Source organism: Aspergillus ibericus (assembly GCF_003184845.1).
Source record: "Aspergillus ibericus CBS 121593 unplaced genomic scaffold BO80scaffold_2, whole genome shotgun sequence".
In the NCBI taxonomy this organism is placed as follows: domain Eukaryota; kingdom Fungi; phylum Ascomycota; class Eurotiomycetes; order Eurotiales; family Aspergillaceae; genus Aspergillus; species Aspergillus ibericus.
Genome location: NW_020292100.1, coordinates 732,172 through 752,354, shown reverse-complemented (window position 1 = coordinate 752,354; position 20,183 = coordinate 732,172). Strand labels below are relative to the sequence as shown.

At 54.2% G+C, this 20,183-nt stretch overlaps 8 protein-coding genes across 8 annotated transcripts; 5 read left to right on the top strand and 3 right to left on the bottom strand.

Annotated features, from left to right (window-relative positions):
* Positions 1-320: 320 nt before the first annotated feature.
* Positions 321-1,709, top strand: BO80DRAFT_430937 (uncharacterized protein; the record flags this gene model as incomplete). The annotated part of the gene is made up of 2 exons (XM_025720720.1): positions 321-331; positions 422-1,709. 2 exons carry the CDS (start codon positions 321-323, stop codon positions 1,707-1,709), a joined length of 1,299 nt encoding a protein of 432 aa, XP_025580089.1.
* A 750-nt stretch (positions 1,710-2,459) lies between these two features.
* On the top strand, positions 2,460-3,246 carry BO80DRAFT_345082 (kinase-related protein; the record flags this gene model as incomplete). The annotated part of the gene is made up of 2 exons (XM_025715308.1): positions 2,460-2,499; positions 2,576-3,246. The coding sequence occupies 2 exons, from the start codon at positions 2,460-2,462 to the stop codon at positions 3,244-3,246; spliced, it is 711 nt and encodes a 236-aa protein (XP_025580088.1).
* Positions 3,247-3,480: 234 nt separating this feature from the next.
* On the bottom strand, positions 3,481-5,534 carry BO80DRAFT_396889 (S-adenosyl-L-methionine-dependent methyltransferase). The gene is made up of 4 exons (XM_025717360.1): positions 5,396-5,534; positions 4,221-5,344; positions 4,047-4,155; positions 3,481-3,999 (listed from the first exon to the last, which is right to left on the bottom strand). The coding sequence occupies exons 1-4, from the start codon at positions 5,498-5,500 to the stop codon at positions 3,817-3,819; spliced, it is 1,521 nt and encodes a 506-aa protein (XP_025580087.1). The 5' UTR covers positions 5,501-5,534; the 3' UTR covers positions 3,481-3,816.
* An 803-nt stretch (positions 5,535-6,337) lies between these two features.
* Positions 6,338-9,634, top strand: BO80DRAFT_371856 (ribonucleotide-diphosphate reductase subunit RNR1). Its single transcript, XM_025716500.1, has 4 exons — positions 6,338-6,746; positions 6,835-6,992; positions 7,038-7,978; positions 8,024-9,634. The coding sequence occupies exons 1-4, from the start codon at positions 6,728-6,730 to the stop codon at positions 9,450-9,452; spliced, it is 2,547 nt and encodes an 848-aa protein (XP_025580086.1). The 5' UTR covers positions 6,338-6,727; the 3' UTR covers positions 9,453-9,634.
* Positions 9,519-10,215, bottom strand: BO80DRAFT_80516 (uncharacterized protein). Its single transcript, XM_025724810.1, has 4 exons — positions 10,066-10,215; positions 9,894-9,977; positions 9,739-9,804; positions 9,519-9,677 (listed from the first exon to the last, which is right to left on the bottom strand). The coding sequence occupies exons 2-4, from the start codon at positions 9,973-9,975 to the stop codon at positions 9,586-9,588; spliced, it is 240 nt and encodes a 79-aa protein (XP_025580085.1). The 5' UTR covers positions 9,976-9,977; positions 10,066-10,215; the 3' UTR covers positions 9,519-9,585.
* Positions 10,216-12,611: 2,396 nt separating this feature from the next.
* On the top strand, positions 12,612-13,721 carry BO80DRAFT_80417 (RlpA-like double-psi beta-barrel domain-containing protein). The gene has a single exon (XM_025724809.1). The coding sequence runs from the start codon at positions 12,762-12,764 to the stop codon at positions 13,599-13,601; it is 840 nt and encodes a 279-aa protein (XP_025580084.1). The 5' UTR covers positions 12,612-12,761; the 3' UTR covers positions 13,602-13,721.
* Positions 13,722-13,840: 119 nt separating this feature from the next.
* On the bottom strand, positions 13,841-16,176 carry BO80DRAFT_460821 (PPN1 endopolyphosphatase family protein; the record flags this gene model as incomplete). Its single annotated transcript, XM_025722409.1, has 3 exons — positions 15,957-16,176; positions 15,828-15,914; positions 13,841-15,778 (listed from the first exon to the last, which is right to left on the bottom strand). Exons 1-3 carry the CDS (start codon positions 16,068-16,070, stop codon positions 13,841-13,843), a joined length of 2,139 nt encoding a protein of 712 aa, XP_025580083.1. The 5' UTR covers positions 16,071-16,176.
* A 713-nt stretch (positions 16,177-16,889) lies between these two features.
* On the top strand, positions 16,890-19,622 carry BO80DRAFT_451347 (putative MFS monosaccharide transporter; the record flags this gene model as incomplete). Its single annotated transcript, XM_025721877.1, has 4 exons — positions 16,890-17,033; positions 17,078-17,209; positions 17,254-17,722; positions 17,767-19,622. The coding sequence occupies 4 exons, from the start codon at positions 16,890-16,892 to the stop codon at positions 19,620-19,622; spliced, it is 2,601 nt and encodes an 866-aa protein (XP_025580082.1).
* Between the last annotated feature and the right edge of the window lie 561 nt (positions 19,623-20,183).

Here is a 20,183-nt window from a genome sequence, read left to right as displayed (position 1 = left end):
CGCGCTGTACTCCAAACTACGCAGGTGACCATGGCGCCACCTCATCCAGCCACCCAGCCAAAATGCCCCAATGTTTCGCAGAAGAACCCGCGGCGCTACGCCGGGAAGCCTCAGGCGCGAAATCTCTTCGCCTCCGCTTTTTACCCTTAGGAGGAAAACCAAGTCTCGCCCTTCTCCATCAACAACTCGCCTGGTCGCTGTCCCCGCAATCTGGCCGCCCCCCATTTAAAGACTCGCGTCACTCCCGTTGTCTGGATGTGGCGTCTTTTTTTGATCCCAATCCGCCTGGACAGTCTCGCTCTTGTCTTCTAATTCTCGCCATGGGTATTCCGTGAGTCCGCCATTATCTGCTGTCGCTGTCGGCACTCTACGCGCCGCTTCATTGCTTTAGCGCGCTGTCATGACTGACTGACCTCTGCAGATTGTTCTGTGAGGCTTCCTCCACCGATGCTCCGAAGAACAATTTCGCCAAAGATCCATGTGCCGCTGCACGCTCCGCAATCCGTCGCCAGGCCACGGTTCGTCGGCCTTCGCGTTATGGCTCCGCCTTGCGCAGCGCAACTCTCCGATCGCCTTTCCCCCGTCCGCTAGCGGATGAGATTGAGCGCGAGGCCAATGGATTGCAGCGTCATGTACGATCGCCGCTGTCGAACTCCAGCACCGCCGACGACGCGTTCGATCTGACCAGCGGCCTCCTGGACTCCAGCAGACGCGAAGCGGGCCAGCGACTGTTGAGCGACGCGCTCCGTCACGGCCGGCCCGGTCAGCGCTTGAGGATCCCACGCAGTTCGGCCTTGCCCGATATATACCACCGCCCGCCGCCGGGTAATGACGCAAACCGGCCAGATCAGGCCCATCCCCCATTCACACCGCGGTTTGCTCCTGCGATCGCATACCATAGGACTGCATCTCCGCAAGCGCACCCCGATGGCGCCCGTTTGTCACCGTTCATTCGAGCAGAAGGCTTTGGAGGGGAAATCTCGATCGCGGCGACCACCTTGCCTTCCCTGCGACGAGTCGGGGAACGATCGATCACTGAGGCCAACCGTCCCAACCGCGAGTCTGCTGTTGATGGTCTTGGCGATCGACAGAGAAGCCTGAGCCCGGATGACGACCATGCCAACGATGCATGGGAGACCCTTCTTACCACGATCACGCCGGACACCAACCTGCCCAGCGCCGATTCCTCCTTCACTTCTGCGTCTGCCTCAGGAACGAATGCCTCGACCATTGGGACGGCCCGAAGCTCTGCAACCTCGTTGCAAAGCATGACCAACCCCATGGACTCGGGCGCGGGGACTGTCCAAATGCTTCTTGATCCTTATCCCGAGTTCCTAAATCCGTGTGACTATCCCAGCTCGAGCGAATCGGATAGTGATTCCGAATCGGGGATTTCTCACCAATCGTTGTTCCGGCGGTACCGTCGCATCCGCCAGATGGAGTCCCTGAGACGGGCCCAGCACCTGCAGTCGACGATGAGCAACCAGCCTCCGATTCCTACCATTTCCTTTGCCTTTTCCGACTCCTCTTCCACCGACTCCGACCTGCAGCAGATGCAAGCCATTCTCGACCGACTTGCTCGGCGGGAGGATATCCCGGATGAGTGGTGGGCGGCAGCTGGACTGTCGCGCACGCTTGGCCGCCGGCTCGGCATACCTGACGACTCTAATGACACGGATAGCGTGGATGGGCCTCTTCGGCCGAGGTGATTGGTTACTTTCTAGCAATGTGTTAGATACCAAGCTGTTTTGGTCATTGTGCTTTAGCGGGAATTTGTTTGGCGTTGGGTATATCAGCGGAATTGAGGGCAGGAAGTCCGTTTCGGATAGGATGTTGATCGGTATGATTGGAACTATGTACTCATATTGTCTGGATTGAATATGCTTGAATCGGAGGATCATGTTGTGTTGATGCGTGGCTACGTAACGTGGAGTGCATGTCAGGACATGTGACCATGCATTGGCGTTCCTCTGACAGCAGGCACCGGACTATCCCGCCCGTCAACCAAACCCTGTTCTTTCAGCGGTCATCCGTAGTATATAGTATATCAACTAGTGGAGATGGTATCGTTCGCGGCTGTCACTAGTTACTCCAGATTCTGTAGTCATCAAAACCGTGCCTGGTCCCCTGTGACGTATGCTGGCCCGGCCAGAGTCCATGCGAGGGTCCACTCTGACGACAGCCCCGCCGACTTATTTATCCATCGGCCACCGAGCTTCACGGCCATCCCGCATCCAGACCTCTGGTGTTCAGTATCGCTACACCGCTTGACCGACTCATCTCAGGGATCAGCATATCTTCGAGTCAGATTCCTAGAAGCATCCCAGTTTTGCAGCACAGGCCGACCACAAACCTCCTCTCGATCCTCTAATCCCTCGATTGATTTACCTCTATCTGCACATACCCCAATCTCCATCCATCCCATCCCGTCCCATCCCATATCATATCAGCGATCCACCATGGACGACCAAGTCAACCGCCTCGTCGACAAGATCTGGAGTACGTCCCCTTCCCCCTCTCCGTCCCTAATCCGACGACGACCACCAAGACCACCAATTAACCACCACCCCACCAGACAAACTCCAACTCACCCCCCCAAACACCCGTCTCCTCATCGCCATCAGCGGCATCCCCGGCTCAGGCAAAACCGAACTCGCCCTGACGATGTCCAACCGCATCAACCAACACCACCTCCGTCTCCACCCCCAACTCCCCCAAATCGCCACCCACGTCCCAATGGACGGCTACCACCTCACCCGGCGACAACTCTCCGCCATGCCGGACCCCAACTACGCACACTCCCGCCGCGGCGCGGCCTTCACCTTCGACGGATACAAATTCCTCACGCTGGTGCAAGCGCTCCGCGAACCCATCACCATGGACACGCAGAGCTTGTTCGCGCCAAGCTTCGATCACGCGGTGAAAGATCCGGTGGATGATGATATTGCGATCCCGGCGTCGTGTCGGGTGGTGTTTTTTGAGGGGAATTATTTGAGTTTGGATCAAGAGCCGTGGCGGGATGCGGCGGCGTTGATGGATGAGTTGTGGTTTGTGGAGGTCGAGTTTGAGGTCGCGAGGAAGAGGTTGGTGAGGAGGCATCTTCGGGCGGGGATTGCGGGGGATGAAGGGGAGGCGGAGAGGAGGGTCCAGGAGAATGATTTGGTCAATGGGAGGGAGATTGTGGAGGGGAGGTTGGGGGTTCAGGAGGTGGTGGTGAGTCGGTATGATCCTGCTTGGGATGCGTGAGGTTCGTGATGTGGGATGATGTGGTGGGATGGATTTATGATTATTGCCTGGATACGTGGAATGGGCCTTGTGGGGTTTTGAGCACTTGAGTGAATTAGCAGTTACAGATATGCATTAGATCGGATACAGCAGATATTACGATGCAACGGAGGATAGATTTTATTCGAGCAATACCTTCCATCTTTCAAAGATTATCGATATGAATTCCAGTACTACTAAGTAGTACATGTTGTTCCCTTTCGAGTCTTACCGGGCAGAATAACCCTGTGTTAGACACACATTTCCTTGACCCACAGAACCTATTTTCTTATGACTGTTGAGTGATCGTAACAAGTATCCTTGTTACATTACAGAAATATCTCCAGTTGAGACTAATCTCATTTCCGATGCAATTTCCATGATAGTGAGTCTCCTGCATAAGTTCATCTCTCGAGTCATTCATTTTCCTCATTACGGTTTGTCCTGGACACCCTCGAACATGCACTGTCACTTCAAAGTGATTCCCGCAAATCATAACCCAGTAGATTCATGATCGTCCCTTCATATCCGGCTCGATGCGAGCTGTACATCCTATGGCAATCTCGCCTTGCCAGCCTTCTGGCTCGCAGCCAGCGCAGCCGACAACCCATACTGCGACGCAACCCCATTAATGCGGTGTGTCGTGTTGAGGTTCTTCACCACAACGAACTGGTAGCAAGTGGCGCTGCCTTGGCGAGAAGCAATGACAGACCAGGCCAGAAAGAGTTCCCAGATCTATTACCGTTAGATGCATTATCACGTTTAAAGAAGGCTGCACATACTCTGTACCACCGCTGACCGTATGTGGCCTTGATCGTCTCGGCGTTTCCGAGCCAGTTCCGGTACCATCTCCAGAGGGTGCCCGAGTAGTGGACTCCGACGGTGTCGATACTATTGTTCCGGGTGTCAGTTCTTGTATTTGGAATTAAGGAAAGAGGAAAGGGGGGGGGGGTTACCTTTTGATCTCAAATCCAGCCCGCTCCAAAGCCAGCACATAGTACCACAGCGGAGTGGAAGCATCAGCGCCACGGAAAATGTACTTGTTCAGATACAGACCCCAGATGAAATCCTCATACTGCCACGCCTGCCGAAGACCCGACAACTGGACATACATGGCGCCATCATCCTTGAGCATATCGTAACATTGACGGAAGAAGGTCGACAATTTGCGGACGCCCACATGCTCGCCCATCTCAATCTGGCTGATTTTATCATACTGCGTCCGGGGAATATCCCGATAATCCATGCACAAAATCCGACTCTGTGACTCGGGAACCCCGGCAGCCCGGAGAGCATCATTTCCCCAGGCGGTCTGATGTTCCGCGATAGTGAGCCCGGTGACTTTGGCCTTGTAATTGAGACTGGCAAACTTGGCGAGTGTTCCCCATCCGCAACCAATGTCCAGCATGGTCTCGCCTTCTTTCAGGCCAAGTTTCTCGCACACAATCGCCAGCTTGTTATCTTGCATTTCCTCGAGAGTTTCCTCCCGACTCGGGTCAGAGATGATACCAGAGGTGTAGACCATCCGAGGACCGAGAAACCAGGCGTAGTGATCATTGCCGAGGTCGTAATTGGGACGAATTTGCTCCTCATCTTGGGATTTCGTGTGGAAGAGGACATCCCTCGCGAAGGTCAAAAGAATGTATTTAAACAGATCCCAAGTGAAGCGGAAATTGGCCCAATCGTGTCGATATTCCATAATGTCCAGACAATCGCCCTTGAAGTCGACCGAGCCGTCGAGATACATTTCGCAAAAGGTCTGAAGGGGGACCTTGTTCCGACCGTGCCATTTGGCTCGGTCTGCCTCATTTTTGAACGTGATGTATTCTTCGATTGCGCGACCGGGCATTGGGACCTTGGTATTGGTCGGGGGACTGCAGCTGGACCTCCATGTCCAGAAAGCAATAAGGATAGGGAAGAGTGTGACGAGACCGAGAAACACGCCGGTCTTCACTCCGCCGCCCAATTTCCATGTCAAGACGGCGGGAATTCCCACCAATGCACTGATCAGGTAGAGATTGCTGAACGCTTCATTTCCGGGGCCGTCTGCTGGGAGGGGAGGGTTGTTGATGGCGGGCGACTACATCGATTGGTATTTATTCGAGGGGACACTGGCAGGGGTTGAACTGACATTGGTTACGGTATCTCCACTAAAAGCTGAGGGCGGAGGTGCTGGAGTGGGAATGAATTTGATGTCACTGGGGAGATTGACATTTTTGGGATTGCTGGTGGCCATCTTCTCTGATGGTGTCCTGGGATGAAGTTGAGAGATTGTTGTTGTTGCTAAGTGGCTTTCTTACGCGGCCCGCGGAGCCCGGCGATCAGCTCGGGATGTCTGAAACAAACACTAGGATGTCTGCTGCTGCCCGCTGCTGGATCAATAGATTCAGCTACTTTTTGACATCATTTAGTCCAATTACTCGTCCTGCTGTAGTATATTTAAGGAGCCTCAGCTCAATGCAACAGTTCATGCAAGATAACACGTGTCTGGCTAGAGACTCAATAAATCAACACCAGAAGGCCTCCACTATAGCAACTATCCGTTCTGGACACCAATCAGAAGCATGCTCCGACACGTTGATCATTGAAGCAAAGATGGCCATTCCTGGCAGCATCTGGGAAGTAATGTCACTCAGAAACACCATTTCAGAGGTCTTGTCGAGGCGAAGATGGACATGGGTCAATAGTTATGATAATGTTATCGTGGCATTGAGGTGAAAGCTAATGGATTCTTTCCTACAATAAGTAAGCTACTGAGAACAATTTTTTATAGGTGTCAGCACAGACAGGCAGTTCGTCGAACATTTCTGACACCCTACTAACAGTACATCATCTATTGTAAGATGTTAACCACTGTTTCAGTGGTAGGCTATCATTGACAACACAGATTAGAAAGATCTCCTTTGGCACTTCTACTCCGTACGTGGGTGTGGTATTTCCGTGTATTAACATAGAGACACTAACCATTCTGAGACTAGTGCTGGTATATATAACAAGGCCTTAGGTACAACAAGAAGAGCCTTACTGTACTCCGTACGGAGTAGGCAGCGAGCAGTCACCTAGAGTGGGGCGGTTGCTTTGAAATCGTGACCGACACTCCATCGACAAAGAACCTCCTGCAAACGGATATACGGAGTACTGCCGACTCTCGGAGCTGATTTGTAAGACCACCCGGGCAAACACGTGACTGCGCTCGTCGCGGTGGCTGCAAGGGCAGCCCATTTAGCCCAAACACGAAAATTCGCGTGGATATCCACCGGCACGCGTTGGCCCCGGCGACATCAAATATCTACCCTTCTGCCCCTCCGTCTTCTTTTCTCTCATCCTCCCAGCTCCTGTGTTCAGGAATTTTTGACGACTTTCTCATTCTTCAACAACTGCCAGCTTCCTTACTACTCTAATACTATATCATATACCCTTGTTCTAGTTTTGTTTCTCGTTTCTCCTACCTCACTGTCTCAAAATGTTTGTCTACAAGAGAGGTGCGTAATTGCAGAATCCAGGTCTAGGCATCGTCCTGGCAGATGGATGAGCATGGATCAAGCAGCCAATGCTAACGCGTGGATGCAGATGGACGCAAAGAACGCGTGCAGTTCGACAAGATCACGGCTCGTGTATCGAGGCTTTGTTACGGTCTTGATCCTGAGCATGTCGATGCTGCTGCCATTACTCAGAAGGTCATCTCTGGTGTCTACCAGGGTGTCACCACCGTGGAGCTTGACAATCTGGTATGTGGTTTGCCAATATGGAAGAGCCGTGCTAATTTGAACCAGGCTGCCGAGACTGCTGCGTACATGACCGTCACACACCCCGATTATGCCATTCTCGCCGCCCGTATCGCCGTTTCCAACCTTCACAAGCAGACCAAGAAGCAATTCTCCTTGGCCATCTCAGATCTGTACCACTATGTCAACCCGAAGAACAACAATCCTGCCCCCATGATCTCCAAACAAACATACGAAACAGTCATGAAACACGCCGACGAGCTCAACTCGGCGATTGTCTACGACCGTGATTTCAACTACAACTTCTTCGGCTTCAAGACTCTGGAGCGCTCATACCTGTTGCGTATTAACGGCAAGGTGGCGGAGCGTCCCCAGCACCTGCTGATGCGTGTTGCCGTTGGTATCCACGGCACCGACATTGAAAAGGCCATCGAGACCTACCACTTGATGTCTCAGAAGTACTTCACCCACGCTTCCCCGACTCTCTTCAACGCGGGTACCCCCCAGCCTCAGCTCGCCTCTTGCTTCCTCGTCGACATGAAGGAGGACAGCATTGACGGTATCTACGACACTTTGAAGACTTGCGCCATGATCTCCAAGACGGCCGGTGGTATCGGTCTGAACGTTCACCGCATCCGCTCCACTGGATCTTACATTGGTGGTACCAACGGTACCTCCAACGGTCTGGTTCCCATGCTCCGGGTCTTCAACAACACTGCCCGCTACGTCGACCAGGGTGGCAACAAGCGTCCTGGTGCGTTTGCCATCTACCTCGAGCCCTGGCACTCGGATGTTTTCGAGTTCCTGGATCTCCGTAAGAACCACGGCAAGGAGGAGGTTCGCGCCCGTGATCTGTTCTACGCTCTGTGGACCCCGGATCTGTTCATGAAGCGGGTTGAGGCGAACGGTGACTGGACCTTGTTCTGCCCCAACGAGGCCCCTGGTCTGGCTGATGTGTATGGAGACGAGTTTGACGCGCTCTACGAGAAGTAAGTTGCTCAGCGCCGTGTCTCGTTCGTACTAACCGCGTCCAGGTACGAAAAGGAAGGCCGTGGTCGTCGCACCATTAAGGCCCAGAAGCTGTGGTACGCTATTCTGGAGGCCCAGACCGAGACTGGAAACCCCTTCATGCTGTATAAGGATGCCTGCAACCGGAAGAGCAACCAGAAGAACCTGGGAACCATCCGCAGCTCCAACCTGTGCACTGAGATTGTAGAGTACACTGCTCCGGATGAGGTTGCCGTCTGTAACCTGGCCTCTCTGGCTCTGCCCACCTTTGTCGACGCTGTCCGCGGCGAGTACGACTTTGGCAAGCTCCACGAGGTGGTGCAGGTCTTAGTCCGTAACCTGAACAAGATCATCGACATCAACTACTACCCCGTGCCAGAGGCCAAGAAGAGCAACTTCCGTCACCGTCCCATTGCTCTGGGTGTCAACGGTCTGGCGGATGCTTTCCTTGCTCTCCGTCTGCCTTTTGACTCGGCCGAGGCCCGTCAGCTGAACATCCAGATCTTCGAGACCATCTACCACGCCGCGTTGACTGCTTCTTCCGACCTTGCCAAGGAGTTCGGTCCTTATGAGACGTACGAGGGCTCTCCTGTCTCTCAGGGTATCCTCCAGTACGACATGTGGGACCGCACTCCTACTGACCTGTGGGACTGGGATGCTCTCAAGGCCAAGATCGCGCAGACCGGTGTCCGCAACAGTTTGCTGGTGGCTCCTATGCCCACGGCCAGCACCAGTCAGATTCTGGGCTTCAACGAGTGCTTCGAACCGTACACGTCGAACATCTACTCCCGTCGTGTGTTGGCGGGTGAGTTCCAGGTGGTCAACCCCTGGCTGCTGAAGGACCTGGTCGACCTCGGCCTGTGGTCGGACAACATGAAGAACCGCATCATTGCGGAGGGTGGTTCCGTGCAGAACATCCCCAACGTGCCGGCCGACATCAAGGCGCTGTACAAGACGGTGTGGGAGATCTCCCAGCGCACGATCCTGCAGATGGCCGCGGACCGTGGTGCGTTCATCGACCAGTCGCAGTCCCTCAACATCCACCTGAAGGAGCCCACCATGGGTAAGATCACCAGCATGCACTTTGCGGGCTGGAAGATGGGTCTGAAGACGGGCATGTACTACCTGCGTACGATGGCCGCTTCCGCTCCGATCCAGTTCACTGTCGACCAGGAGCAGCTGAAGGTTGAGGACACCAATGTGGCCCGTGCGAACGCGTCGTTCAAGAAGCGCGCGGTGGGTGCGGCCTCGACCACGTACTCGGCTGTTCCCCGCGGCCAGAGCCAGGCCAACAGCGAGAACGGTCTCAACGGCGAGAGCCCCCGGTCTCTTGCGGAGACGAACGAACCGGAGGACAGCCAGGAGAGCACGGACCGGGAGAACGACATTTACTCGCAACAGGTGCTCCAGTGCAGCATTGAAAACAAGGAGGCGTGTGTGATGTGCCAGGGTTAAGCATATGGTCAAGGCGTTGGGTGTAAGATAACGAGATTGATGCTATGGTATGGGATATGATAATTTATTCATGGACTTATTCATATTACTGTTATTGATTCATATTACTTTATTTGTATACTGTTTCCATCGATTAATGGTCTCCCTTGGACTCGGGCATGTAATTCTTCGACTGGTCCATCATATCATTGGCCTTATTTTTCGCCTGGTCGGAGTATTCGGAGCCTACACCGTTGGCATTCGCATTAGCCCTCCATCCTCTGCAATAGCACAAAGTATAACCTACCTTGTCCCATCATGCGATTAAAAGAATCCTTAGCCTGATCGGTATAATTGGTCGATGAACCCGTGTCTACCACATTTAGTACTGTACCTCATAAAACACACAGAATACAAATACAGAAAGGATAGGAAGAAAAGGGGGTTGGGGAAAGAACGTACTGGACTGCTCCCCCATCATACTATCATAATATTCCTTGCCCTTGGCTTTGGCGGTTTCGATATTTTGGCGGATGGTGTCCATTGCTTTTCTCTAGAAAAAAAAAAAAAATAAATAAAAGGTTCGTTAGGTTGGTTAGATGGAGGGATATTAGGGTTGGGGGGTGAGACGTACGATAATGTATGATTTGTGTTGATGGGTGGAGGGAGGTTATTGAATTGGTGGATGAAGATGGAATGTATTATGTGGTAAATTAAGGATAGCTTGGCTGGAGGGGGTTCTTATATTATACTATTCAAGAGATCAAAGGATAGCAGAATAGAGAAGAGAAGGGAGGAGATGAATCATAGACTAACGTTCATGACGTGGGATTGGATCTGGAGCGTCATGGATCTCGAGGTCGATACGTACTAATAGTACTCCGTATGTAGGAGATTATATCCACTGTGGCGAGACTGCCTATCTACCTACTATCTACAGACTAGGAGTATTAGAAGTAGAGTGGAATACTACATAGCTGTAGTAGATAGGAGGAAAAGGAGGTGGTGGTGATAAAAGATAATCGACGTAACGATGTGTTTATATTGTGGGGATGAGGTTCCGTGGATGAGTAGTGACATGACATCTTCGACTATACCACCACCTCTACTCACATCCCTATCTTATGCTTAGTAACTAGCTATTATCTAGTTAGCTGTGTAGGGATTTCTTGCATAATGAGTTATGCTTACCTATCTACCTATTATCTATTCTTTCTTTGTCTACAGTGTACTCCAGATTTCAAAGATGTCAATCCGACCTCCCAGATCGTCCCCTTCACTAGAAAATACTCCCGTAGATAGAATTCACTTCAAAACCCCCCCTTGGCATGACACACCTCCGTGAAACCAGACGGTCAGGTAGTCATATTCGGTTGCGTTGCGAATTAACCATCATCCATCCCATCTAGCTTACGCCGACTAGTTCACTAGGTAAATACAGTAGGTAACTAGGTAACTTACCTGACTGGACTGGACTATTGCACCCAGTTGTATTAAGTTGGGTCAGTTGGAATGGAATAAAGGAGTTTAATGAGGGGAAGGAAAGGGGAAGGGAAGGGTACGGAGGGTTTTCAATCGGGCGGTTTTGCTCATCTGTACTTGCACTGTCCTTCCTTCACTTAACTCTTGACTTCGAGATTGATACTTATGTCTGAGGTGTGCTAATAATACTATACGAGTGTTGGAACATTGGGGCGGTTACAGTCCTTCATCTCATACTCCTACACCACGGAGTATTCTTTTTTGGTATAGGACCAACACCTCTACCTAGGTATCATAGTATAGGTATCCGAGTATAAATGTTGGATAGCTCCAACGGGTACCTGCGCCTCAGACTCATTTCCCGTCCCTGTCAGCAGTTAGTTCCGGGGCAGATGGGGCTGAATTCTGGGGCTAGTGTGTTTGATCCTGCTCTGGTCCAGTCACGATGTTTACTGTTTACTGTTAGGGAGGCGAAGGATCGTGTTCTCCTGCTTCCTTGTGTTGGTTGTATCGCTACATCGTTAGTACTTCACAATTTCTCTGTAAAAGAGGTATCATCGGAAATTGTTTGCTGTGGGGCTGACCGATCGGAGAATGTGGAATAGACTCCGTTACGTACTCGTACTCTGGACATGGGTTCCATGAAAGAAGAAGGGTTGTCTAGAGTGGTAGGAGGGTAGCGCGCCACGCGAATGACGGCTGGCTTGGCATGGCCGAGTCTTTTGACTTCTCAATACCGAGTTGATACATTCATCGATCGTGGCGCCGATGCCCGAGACTAGCGCCCCAAATCGACTCGGCTGGACTCTGCAGCCCACCAGTAGGGCTCTGCTGACGAGATCTGACTGGCGGACTGGTGCGACACGTCACTGTTGCCACTGCCTGACTGCACAGCTGTAAACTGTGAAAATTAAGTAGATATTATCTGATACTACATTCCCTGTAGTGTCTAACTACGAGTAGAGTCACTGGCTACTGTACTGGCCCAATTTATCATCACCAGCCACGCTGATCCCCCTGAGTCTGAGCGGAAACCCAGCCCGCACTCAGCAAAGTCAATCCGTGGCTGAGCCAAAGTTAATCCATAAAGGGCGACTCCCGTAAACAGCACAAGATCCCGCCAATCATCTCCTCATATGTCAGTCAGGAACGGCCTGGTGAGACACCGGCGTCAACAGGGACCACCAATCAGCCACACTGCTGGGTCTGTCCGAACATTCCGATCAAGGCCTGTTTTTTCTTCTGCTTTATGCTGCGTCAGGTACGAGGGACACTCCAATCAAACTGGGCAGGCCAGCTGGTCCGGGCCGCGCCCGATGGATGGCCAACCACGGCGATGCCTACCCCTGGCCCTGGCAGCTGGAAGAACCGGTGAGTCGGGCAGAGACTGCTTTCACGTCCTCCGTATTGGCGGCGGGATCAGTGGTTCACGGTTCGGTGTGGGTGGGTCGGTGGATCGGTGGATCAGTGGGTGGGACGAATCATTCATTCTTTGGATTGTTGTGTGTTGCTGAGTTGAGTGTTGCCATTGCTCTGAGTGAGCAATGAAGGTGTCTTCCGATGATGGGTGGATCCATTGCTTTCACGTTCAGATACCATACCAGTCACCACCCGGGCCCAATACAAATACTGCGCTTCCCTCCTCGCTCGCTTCTTTCTTCCACCACACAGTCCGTCTCTCCTTGACATTCGGTCATTCCTTCTTTAAACCCCCACTCCTTGGGTTCCTTGCGCCATACTGCTGTGCAGTTCATTCCTTACTCTGTCGACCAGAGATACCTTCTTTACCTACAACTTCAACTCACCAATTCAACTCCTCACCAAATTCAACTCACTACTCAACCAACAATGGCCCCTCTTTCCAAGACTCTTGCCCTGGCCGGTGCTCTCTTTGCCGCCCTTGGCTCTGCTGCTCCTGTTGAAAAGCGTGAGACCGCTGTGGTCTACGAGACGGTGACCTCGGTCGTTTGGACGACGATCGATGTGACTACTACCATCTACGGCAACGCTCCCGCCACGTCCACTACGGCCACTACGGCCACTCCTACCGCCGAGAACCAGGTCCAGGCTCCGGGCAACAGCCAGCCTGAACAATCCGTCAACTACCAACCTCACTCTACTTCTACCTCCACCACCGTCTGGTGGACTCCTTCGCCCGAGACCTGGGCGACCTCCGCCTCTACCTCCACCTCCACCTCCACCTCCGTTTATGAACCCGCCTGGACCCCGAAGTCGACCTCCGAGGCCCAGTGGACTCCTTCCACCACCACTGTCCCTGCGACCGCCACCACTGCGGCCGCCACCACCGCGGCCGCCGCGACCTCTGCCGCCAGCAGCAGCAGCAGCAGCAGCAGCAGCAGCAGCAGCAGTGGCTACAGCGGTAGCTGCTCCGGCTCCGCTCCTTGCACGGGTGATCTGACCTACTATGTGGCGGGTCTGGGCTCGTGCGGCAAGTACAGCAACGGCAACACGGACGATGTGGTTGCGCTGCCGGTGGGTATCATGACGGACAGCGACTGCGGCAAGACGGTGCACATTACCTACAACGGCGTGACCAAGACGGGTACGGTGTGGGACAAGTGCATGGGCTGTGACGATGTGTCGATTGATCTGTCGGAGCATCTGTTTGAGAACTTTGCCAGTTTCTCGGCGGGACGGTTGACGGGAGCCAAGTGGTATATCGAGTGATGTACTGATTGCTGACTGACTGCTTATGGATGTGATGTGATTTTGGCTTCTTTTCTTGTCACTCGTTGACTATGATTGTTCTTGTTTATACCTTAGCTGTGGTCCGGACCATGATATACCATGCACCTCATCGTATACTACCTCGTATACTACTACCTCGTATACTACTACCTCGTATACTACTACCTCGTATACTACTATCCTCGTATACTACTATCCTCGTATACTGCCATAATCTGCTAAAGCAGACACCCTGCTTGAACCTTTTTCAACCATCTGGCCACGGCAGCCCCTTCCCATCCATCCCATCCATCCCCTCCATTCTCATCACCATCATCCTCACCCCCCTCACCCCCACCATCACCATACCCATGACCCTCCCCCCGCTCCCCACCCCCCACCAACGAAGTAGCAAAAGAAGAAGTAGATTTGGAACGACACCCCCCCCTCAACCGACAAATCTCCCTCTCCACACACTTCCCCACACACACCGGGACATGCCATCCCCGGGTGCGTCGGATCCAATACTCCCGGAAGATCTTGTGCTGGGTTTCCATGATGTCGGTGAGTCGAGCCCAGAAGGGGGCGTTGAGGGTGCCGTCACCACCGTCACTACCATTACTTTCTCCGCTGTTAGGAGGGGAGAGAGGAGTATTAGTATTGGTGGTGGTATTGGTGGTGGTAGTGGTAGGGGTAAGAGGAAAGACGACTCGTCCGTAGCTCTCTCGCGCGGAGTAGTATTTTTTCCAGATCGGTGAGGTGTCACCACCACCACCTTCTTGTTCTTCTTCGGTTTCGTTTGGTGGGGAAATGGAGGGGGAAGAAGAGGAGGGAAGGATCCCCACCCAAACCTGGGAATCTAGTACTTCCCATCCACCCCCATTCCCATCACCATTGGTATCAACACCAATGTTGATATCTAAAACCCGAAACGCCGCCCGTCCTGAGGACAGTGTAATCCCCGGCGCCATTAACTCGACCACTTCCCCTTTCCCCCTCTCCCCCTCCCCCTCCCCCTCCCCCTCAGCATCCTCCCCCTCACCACCCCCCTCATGATCATGACCATAAACCACCCCAAACGAATCAACATGTCCATGCCCACAAAACACCCCCACAATAATCCCCCGAAACCTGTGAAGAATCACCCGTAACGACGCCGCATACTCCGGAATGGTATCCGAACTGGTGGAGGGGATATGCGTGATGAGGTAGACTTTTTGGGCGAGTTGTTCCGCGGTGGAAAGTTCCGTGATGAGCCAGGTGAATTGATTCATGGGGTCGAGGGACATGGGGGTCGTGTAGGTGAGGAGGTTGAGGCGGTAGTAGAGGTTGCTGTTGTAGGAGATTATTTTTAGGGTTGTATTGGTATTGTTGGTGGGGGTGGAAGTATCTGAGGTATTGGTACTGGTATTGAAGACAGAGGGAGGAAGAGTAACAGTAGCAGCATACGCCCCGTGATGAATGGGGATATTGGTATTGGCATCCCCCAGGAGAGTCCGCCAATGCGCTGCCACCGCATCATACGCCCACTGGGGATTCAACTCCCCCGGCACGGCCTCGCTCACCGGAAAGATATTCACCGGGTGGGTATCATGGTTCCCGATCGCGGGGTAAACCGGACAATTCAGGGTCTGTAGAGCAGCAAACGTGGTGTCGAAGCTGCGCAGCACCGACGGCTGACTCTCGTTCCAGATGTCATGGGGCACTACGTCCCCCGTGTAGAGTGTCAGATGGGGTTGCAGGGCGTGCACGGCGGAGAGCATACTCTCCAACAGCCGTAGCGGAGGGTCGCAGCGGGAATGCCCCCAGGCTGGGCATGGCTTGGCTGGGATATCATGTGGGTCGGGACGGCAGCAGATGGGTTTGCGGCAGAGGGTGCTGGATCCGGGGGTGTATTGGAGGTCAACGTGGGTGTCGGTGATGTGGGCGATGCGGATGGATGATGCTGCTGTTGCTGCTGCAGGAGGAGGAGGAGGAGGAGGAGGTGGTGGTGGTGGTGGTGGAGGCGGAGGTAGGGTTAGGTTAAATGGTCGAGGCGGCGGCGGAGGACACAACTCCAATACACTGGCGCAAAACGTCTGCGCGGTGTATGATGGAATCTGCAACTGACTGAGCACATAATGCGCACTGGGCACTTGCGAAGCCACCAGCCCGGTGCAAAAGTCGGCGTCGTAAATCTAGAACCCATTAGCCTGCTGCCTCGTCCGCGGGACCGACGCGATCTACCTTGCTTCGGATGCATAAATTGGCGAGGACTGTTTCCAGGGTGGCCGGCCCTTGACGAGCGACCTGCTGAAGGGATCGGAGGAGGGTCTGAAAGAGTCAGCGGGGATGTTAGACGACGGGAAAAGTTACCTCGCAGGCGGTGCAGCTGGTCGCAGCTAGTACATCATCCCAGACCAGGTCGGTCCAGTCTGCCCAGCTGCCGATGACCAGGACTACAAGTACTAGGAGCAGAACAGGCTTCATCGGGGAGATGCTGAGAACTTACCTGGTGCCCCTCGGGGGCTTTATGCTCTGGCGGTCGGGATTGTCGAATTGGAGCATTTAGCAATCCCATGTGATGCTCCGCGCCAATACCGCACAGCAGACAACGGTCCTTTGATGTATTTGTCGGATACTTTGCTCGGTGTGCAGAGGATTGAGCAGAAGGCACATTCCTGGTCGGCGTTAGGGTTGGCCGCGGCAGCATCAATAATCCATGCTTCCATCCCCTGCAGCTCCGCTGGATCCGGCCAACGGCTCCCCCGTGCCCAAGTCGAGGCATCCATGGTACGGCATGGATATCCTAGACGCTGACACTAAGACTGGACTGGATGCTGCACTGGACGCCTGAGGTATACCAGTTCCACCCGAGAAACTGTCGAACAGCCTGGCTGCCATTCACCTCCCACGGCAAAGTGGAAGAAATAGTGGCAGCTTCATTCTTGGCACACGCGAGGGATCAGCCGATCGGCCATCATATTTGGATCATCGTCAATAATCACAACAAACATGTCTAGACAAAGCCTATTCTCTAGCCTACTAGCCTATTATCTAAGCCTCGAGCCCCCGGGACCCACGCTTCCACCACTAATCCCTAGTCGCTGCACTAATTCCGGTTCGTCTCCGCTTCCCCTCAATTTCTTCTTCATCCACACGCTGACGCTCGCTTCTCCGCTGCTCAGTGCTTCTCTCTTCTTCTCCCTTGAGTCGATCTATTTATTCATCCCTCTATATATCATGCTTTGATCAATATGGCCCCGCCCCTCCCCCCTCGTCCCCTCTGTCCTCCCGTCCAGATTCGCCATGGAAGACCAACGGCCCGAGGTTCTCGTCGTCTCCATCGTCTTCTTCGTCATCGCGACCGTCTTTGTGGCCCTCCGCTTCGTCTCTCGCATCTTCATCGTCCAAAAGGTGGCCCTGCATGATTATCTCATGCTCCTGGCCTGGGTGGGTTCTTTTGATGTTTCTGATGAATCTCGCTCACGGCATAGGTCCTCGACTTTGGCTTCTCCTTCTCCCTCTTCTATGCCACCCGACAAGGCCTCGGCCTGCACGATGTCGATATTCGTCCGGACCAGCGTTCCGGCCTCAATCGCGCCGATTATGCCTTTACCGTCCTCTACGTGAGTCGCCTGCGCCCCGTTCAGCGATCCCTCTGACCTCCCAGAACCCGACTCTCATGGCCGTCAAAACGTCCATCCTCGTCTTCTACCTCACCCTGACACAAGGCGAAAAGGTCTTTCGCTGGGCCAACTACGTCACGCTCTTCGTGGTCAATGCCGCCGGGTTCGCCCTGACTCTCGTCAATGTGTTCCAGTGTCGTCCCGTCGGGGCCGCCGTCGCCTATCCCTTGCCGGCCGGCGCCCAATGCATCGACATCCTGACCCTCTACCTCTCCTCCTCGCCGGTGAACATTGTCACCGATCTGGCTATACTCTTCCTTCCGAATCCGATTCTCACGCAGATGCGTCTCCCGCGGAAGCAGAAAATCATCCTCGTTATCACCTTCAGTTTCGGTTTCTTCGTGGCCGTGGTCGACGTCATCCGGATTGCGTATATTCAAGATGCGGCCACCGCCCGGCAGATTGCGTCGCGACAGGTTCACCTCCAGGATACCCCGGGGGACGATCTCAGCTGTAATGTCCCTGTCCCCTCGTTGTGTAACCTGCTGATGGTCTAGGGTACGGGGCGCTCTCCTTCATGTGGTCCGTCATCGAAGTCAACGTCTCCATCATCTGTGCCTGCGTCCCCAGTTTGAAGCCGCTCGTCGCGCGACTCATTCCGAAATTGATCCGCGACACGAATGAGAGCTCCCAAGCCACCGACCGTCCCATGCCTGCCCCCGATCCACCCCCGGAGATTCCCACCGTCTCGGGGCCCACCCGGAAGGAGTCGCAGTCGGAGAGTCACAGCAGCCAGGCAGCCTCGGCCCGCATCGACCTGGCCGATTTCCTGAACACCGCGCCGGACGTTCCTCCGGACGTCGAAAACCGGACCAACACCGTCACGACCAACACGTCGTATCCCCCGAGTATCACCTTTTTCGATTTCGTCAACATGAAGAAGCCGGCCAATATGCTGAAGCTGAGCAACAAGGAGTCTATCGCCCCGATCGCGCTGACGACCATCCTGTTCTTCCTCTGGGGGTTTGCCTACGGCCTGTTGGACATTCTGAACGAGCAGTTCCAGGAAATCCTGCGGCTGGATGTGTGGCGGTCGTTTGGGCTCCATGCGGTGTACTTTGGGGGCTACCTCGTGGCCCCGTCGCTGGTGGGCCGGGTGGTGCTGAAGCGGTGGGGCTTCAAGGCGACCTTTATCACCGGACTCTGCATCTACGCCTGTGGCACGCTGATCTTCTGGCCGTCGGCCGTGCTGTCCTCGTACGCCGCGTTTGCGATATCCAATTTCATCGTCGGTTGCGGGCTGGCCGTGCTGGAGACGGCGGCCAATCCGTTCATTGCGCTGTGCGGACCGCTGGAGAACTCGGAGATCCGGCTCAACATCTCGCAGGGCGTGCAGGCGATTGGCAGTGCGGTCTCGCCACTGCTGGCCAAAAAGGTGCTGTTCAAGAGCGTGACGGACGTGAGCGCCCTGGTCGATGTGCAGTGGACGTATCTCGGGATCGCCCTGTTCGACGTGCTGCTCGCCCTGGCGTTCTACTACCTACCCATCCCGGAGGCATCGGACGAGGATCTGGAAGAGCTGGCCAACCGCCGCCGCGCCGACAACCGGGCCACGGTGGTGGGCATCCCGGTGGTCTGGGTGACGCTGGCACTGGGCGTCTGGTCGCAGTTTTTCTACGTGGCCGGACAGGAGGTGCTGTCCATGAGCTTTAGCGACTATGTCCGCACGGTGCATCCCCAGTCCGCCCTCAGCCCGTTCGAGCAGCTCACCGTGGCCCACACGGTGTTCGCCATCGGCCGCTTCCTCGCCGCCTTTCTGCAGTGGTTTCTGAAACCGCGATGGATCCTGATGCTGTCGTACATCGGCATGATCGTGTTTTCAGTCCTCTGCATGAAGATGACGGGGCGGACGGCCGGCGCCATGGCGCAGATGGTGTACCTGTTCGAGAGCGGGGCGTTTAGCATCATCTTCGCCATCTCGCTGCGCGGCACCGGACGACACACCAAGACGGCAACCGTACTGCTCACCGTGGCCATCAGCGGCGGAGCCTTCTTCCCATTTGCACAGTACGCGGCACAAATGGCGCACGGGATGCAATACTCGTACTGCGTGCTGGTGGCGCTGTTCAGCGCGGGGGCACTCTTCCCAGTATATCTGAACGTGGTGCCAGCAGCAAAGAAGCAAGTGGACCCCGTGCCCAACGAGCACCTACGACATCATCACCGACGCCGCAGCCGAGTGAAGGCCACGGTGGTGGCCCGCGAAAAGGAGAACCCGTCCGTCGGCGGCGTGTTGTCGCGACGGCGCAGCGTGGTGTCCGAACCGCTGCCAACGGTGCAATTGCCCGATCACAGTAAGCGGACGGGCGGCTTGATGCACGAGTTGGCGCCGTGGCCCGAGGGGACGGACTAACCTTGTATATATTGGTTTTATGATACCCTCGTGTTTTTGTTTTGTGTACATATATGTATGTTAAAGTGGTCACTTTACTCGGATTGTAGTGGATCTCTGTTCTTCTTCTTCTTCTTCTTCTTCTTCTTCTTTCTTCTTCTTCTTCTTCTTTCTTCTTCTTCACCCGTTCAACTGCACGACAGCCACTCTTGCTAAATCGGACAGCTGCGTCGCAAGGACAAGAAAACATCTCCATCCGGGTTACGAAGGGGATTCCCCTTCTCAGCCAACCATACCGCTTCATCTTAGATGCATCCCCCTCTGCAACTACTCATCCCCCAATCACCGCCACCATCTTTCTGGCAATCTCTCTCTCTCGTCTCCCGATTATACTCCTGCTTGTTCCTCCTATAACCAACCCCGCTCCTCCAGTCTCGCATGACCTGACTCGTTGGGAGTGTTGGGGGGGAGCAGAAGTTTGTGGGGTGTTATGATGGTATGATGGTATGATGGTATGATGGTATGATGGTATGATGGTATGATGGTATGATGGTATGATGGTATGATGGTATGATGGTATGA

Coding starts and splice junctions, on each gene's coding strand:
- BO80DRAFT_396889 (XM_025717360.1), bottom strand. CDS start 5,500: ATGGCCACCAGCAATCCCAAAAATGTCAATCTCCCCAGTGACATCAAA. Junction 5,345..5,395: donor GTGGAGATACCGTAACCAAT/GTCAGTTCAACC, acceptor CAATCGATGTAG/TCGCCCGCCATCAACAACCC. Junction 4,156..4,220: donor GCTGGATTTGAGATCAAAAG/GTAACCCCCCCC, acceptor CCGGAACAATAG/TATCGACACCGTCGGAGTCC.
- BO80DRAFT_371856 (XM_025716500.1), top strand. Junction 6,993..7,037: donor CCGTGGAGCTTGACAATCTG/GTATGTGGTTTG, acceptor AATTTGAACCAG/GCTGCCGAGACTGCTGCGTA. Junction 7,979..8,023: donor TTTGACGCGCTCTACGAGAA/GTAAGTTGCTCA, acceptor AACCGCGTCCAG/GTACGAAAAGGAAGGCCGTG.
- BO80DRAFT_80516 (XM_025724810.1), bottom strand. CDS start 9,975: ATGGACACCATCCGCCAAAATATCGAAACCGCCAAAGCCAAGGGCAAG. Junction 9,805..9,893: donor TATGATGGGGGAGCAGTCCA/GTACGTTCTTTC, acceptor TAAATGTGGTAG/ACACGGGTTCATCGACCAAT. Junction 9,678..9,738: donor TAATCGCATGATGGGACAAG/GTAGGTTATACT, acceptor CCAACGGTGTAG/GCTCCGAATACTCCGACCAG.
- BO80DRAFT_80417 (XM_025724809.1), top strand. CDS start 12,762: ATGGCCCCTCTTTCCAAGACTCTTGCCCTGGCCGGTGCTCTCTTTGCC.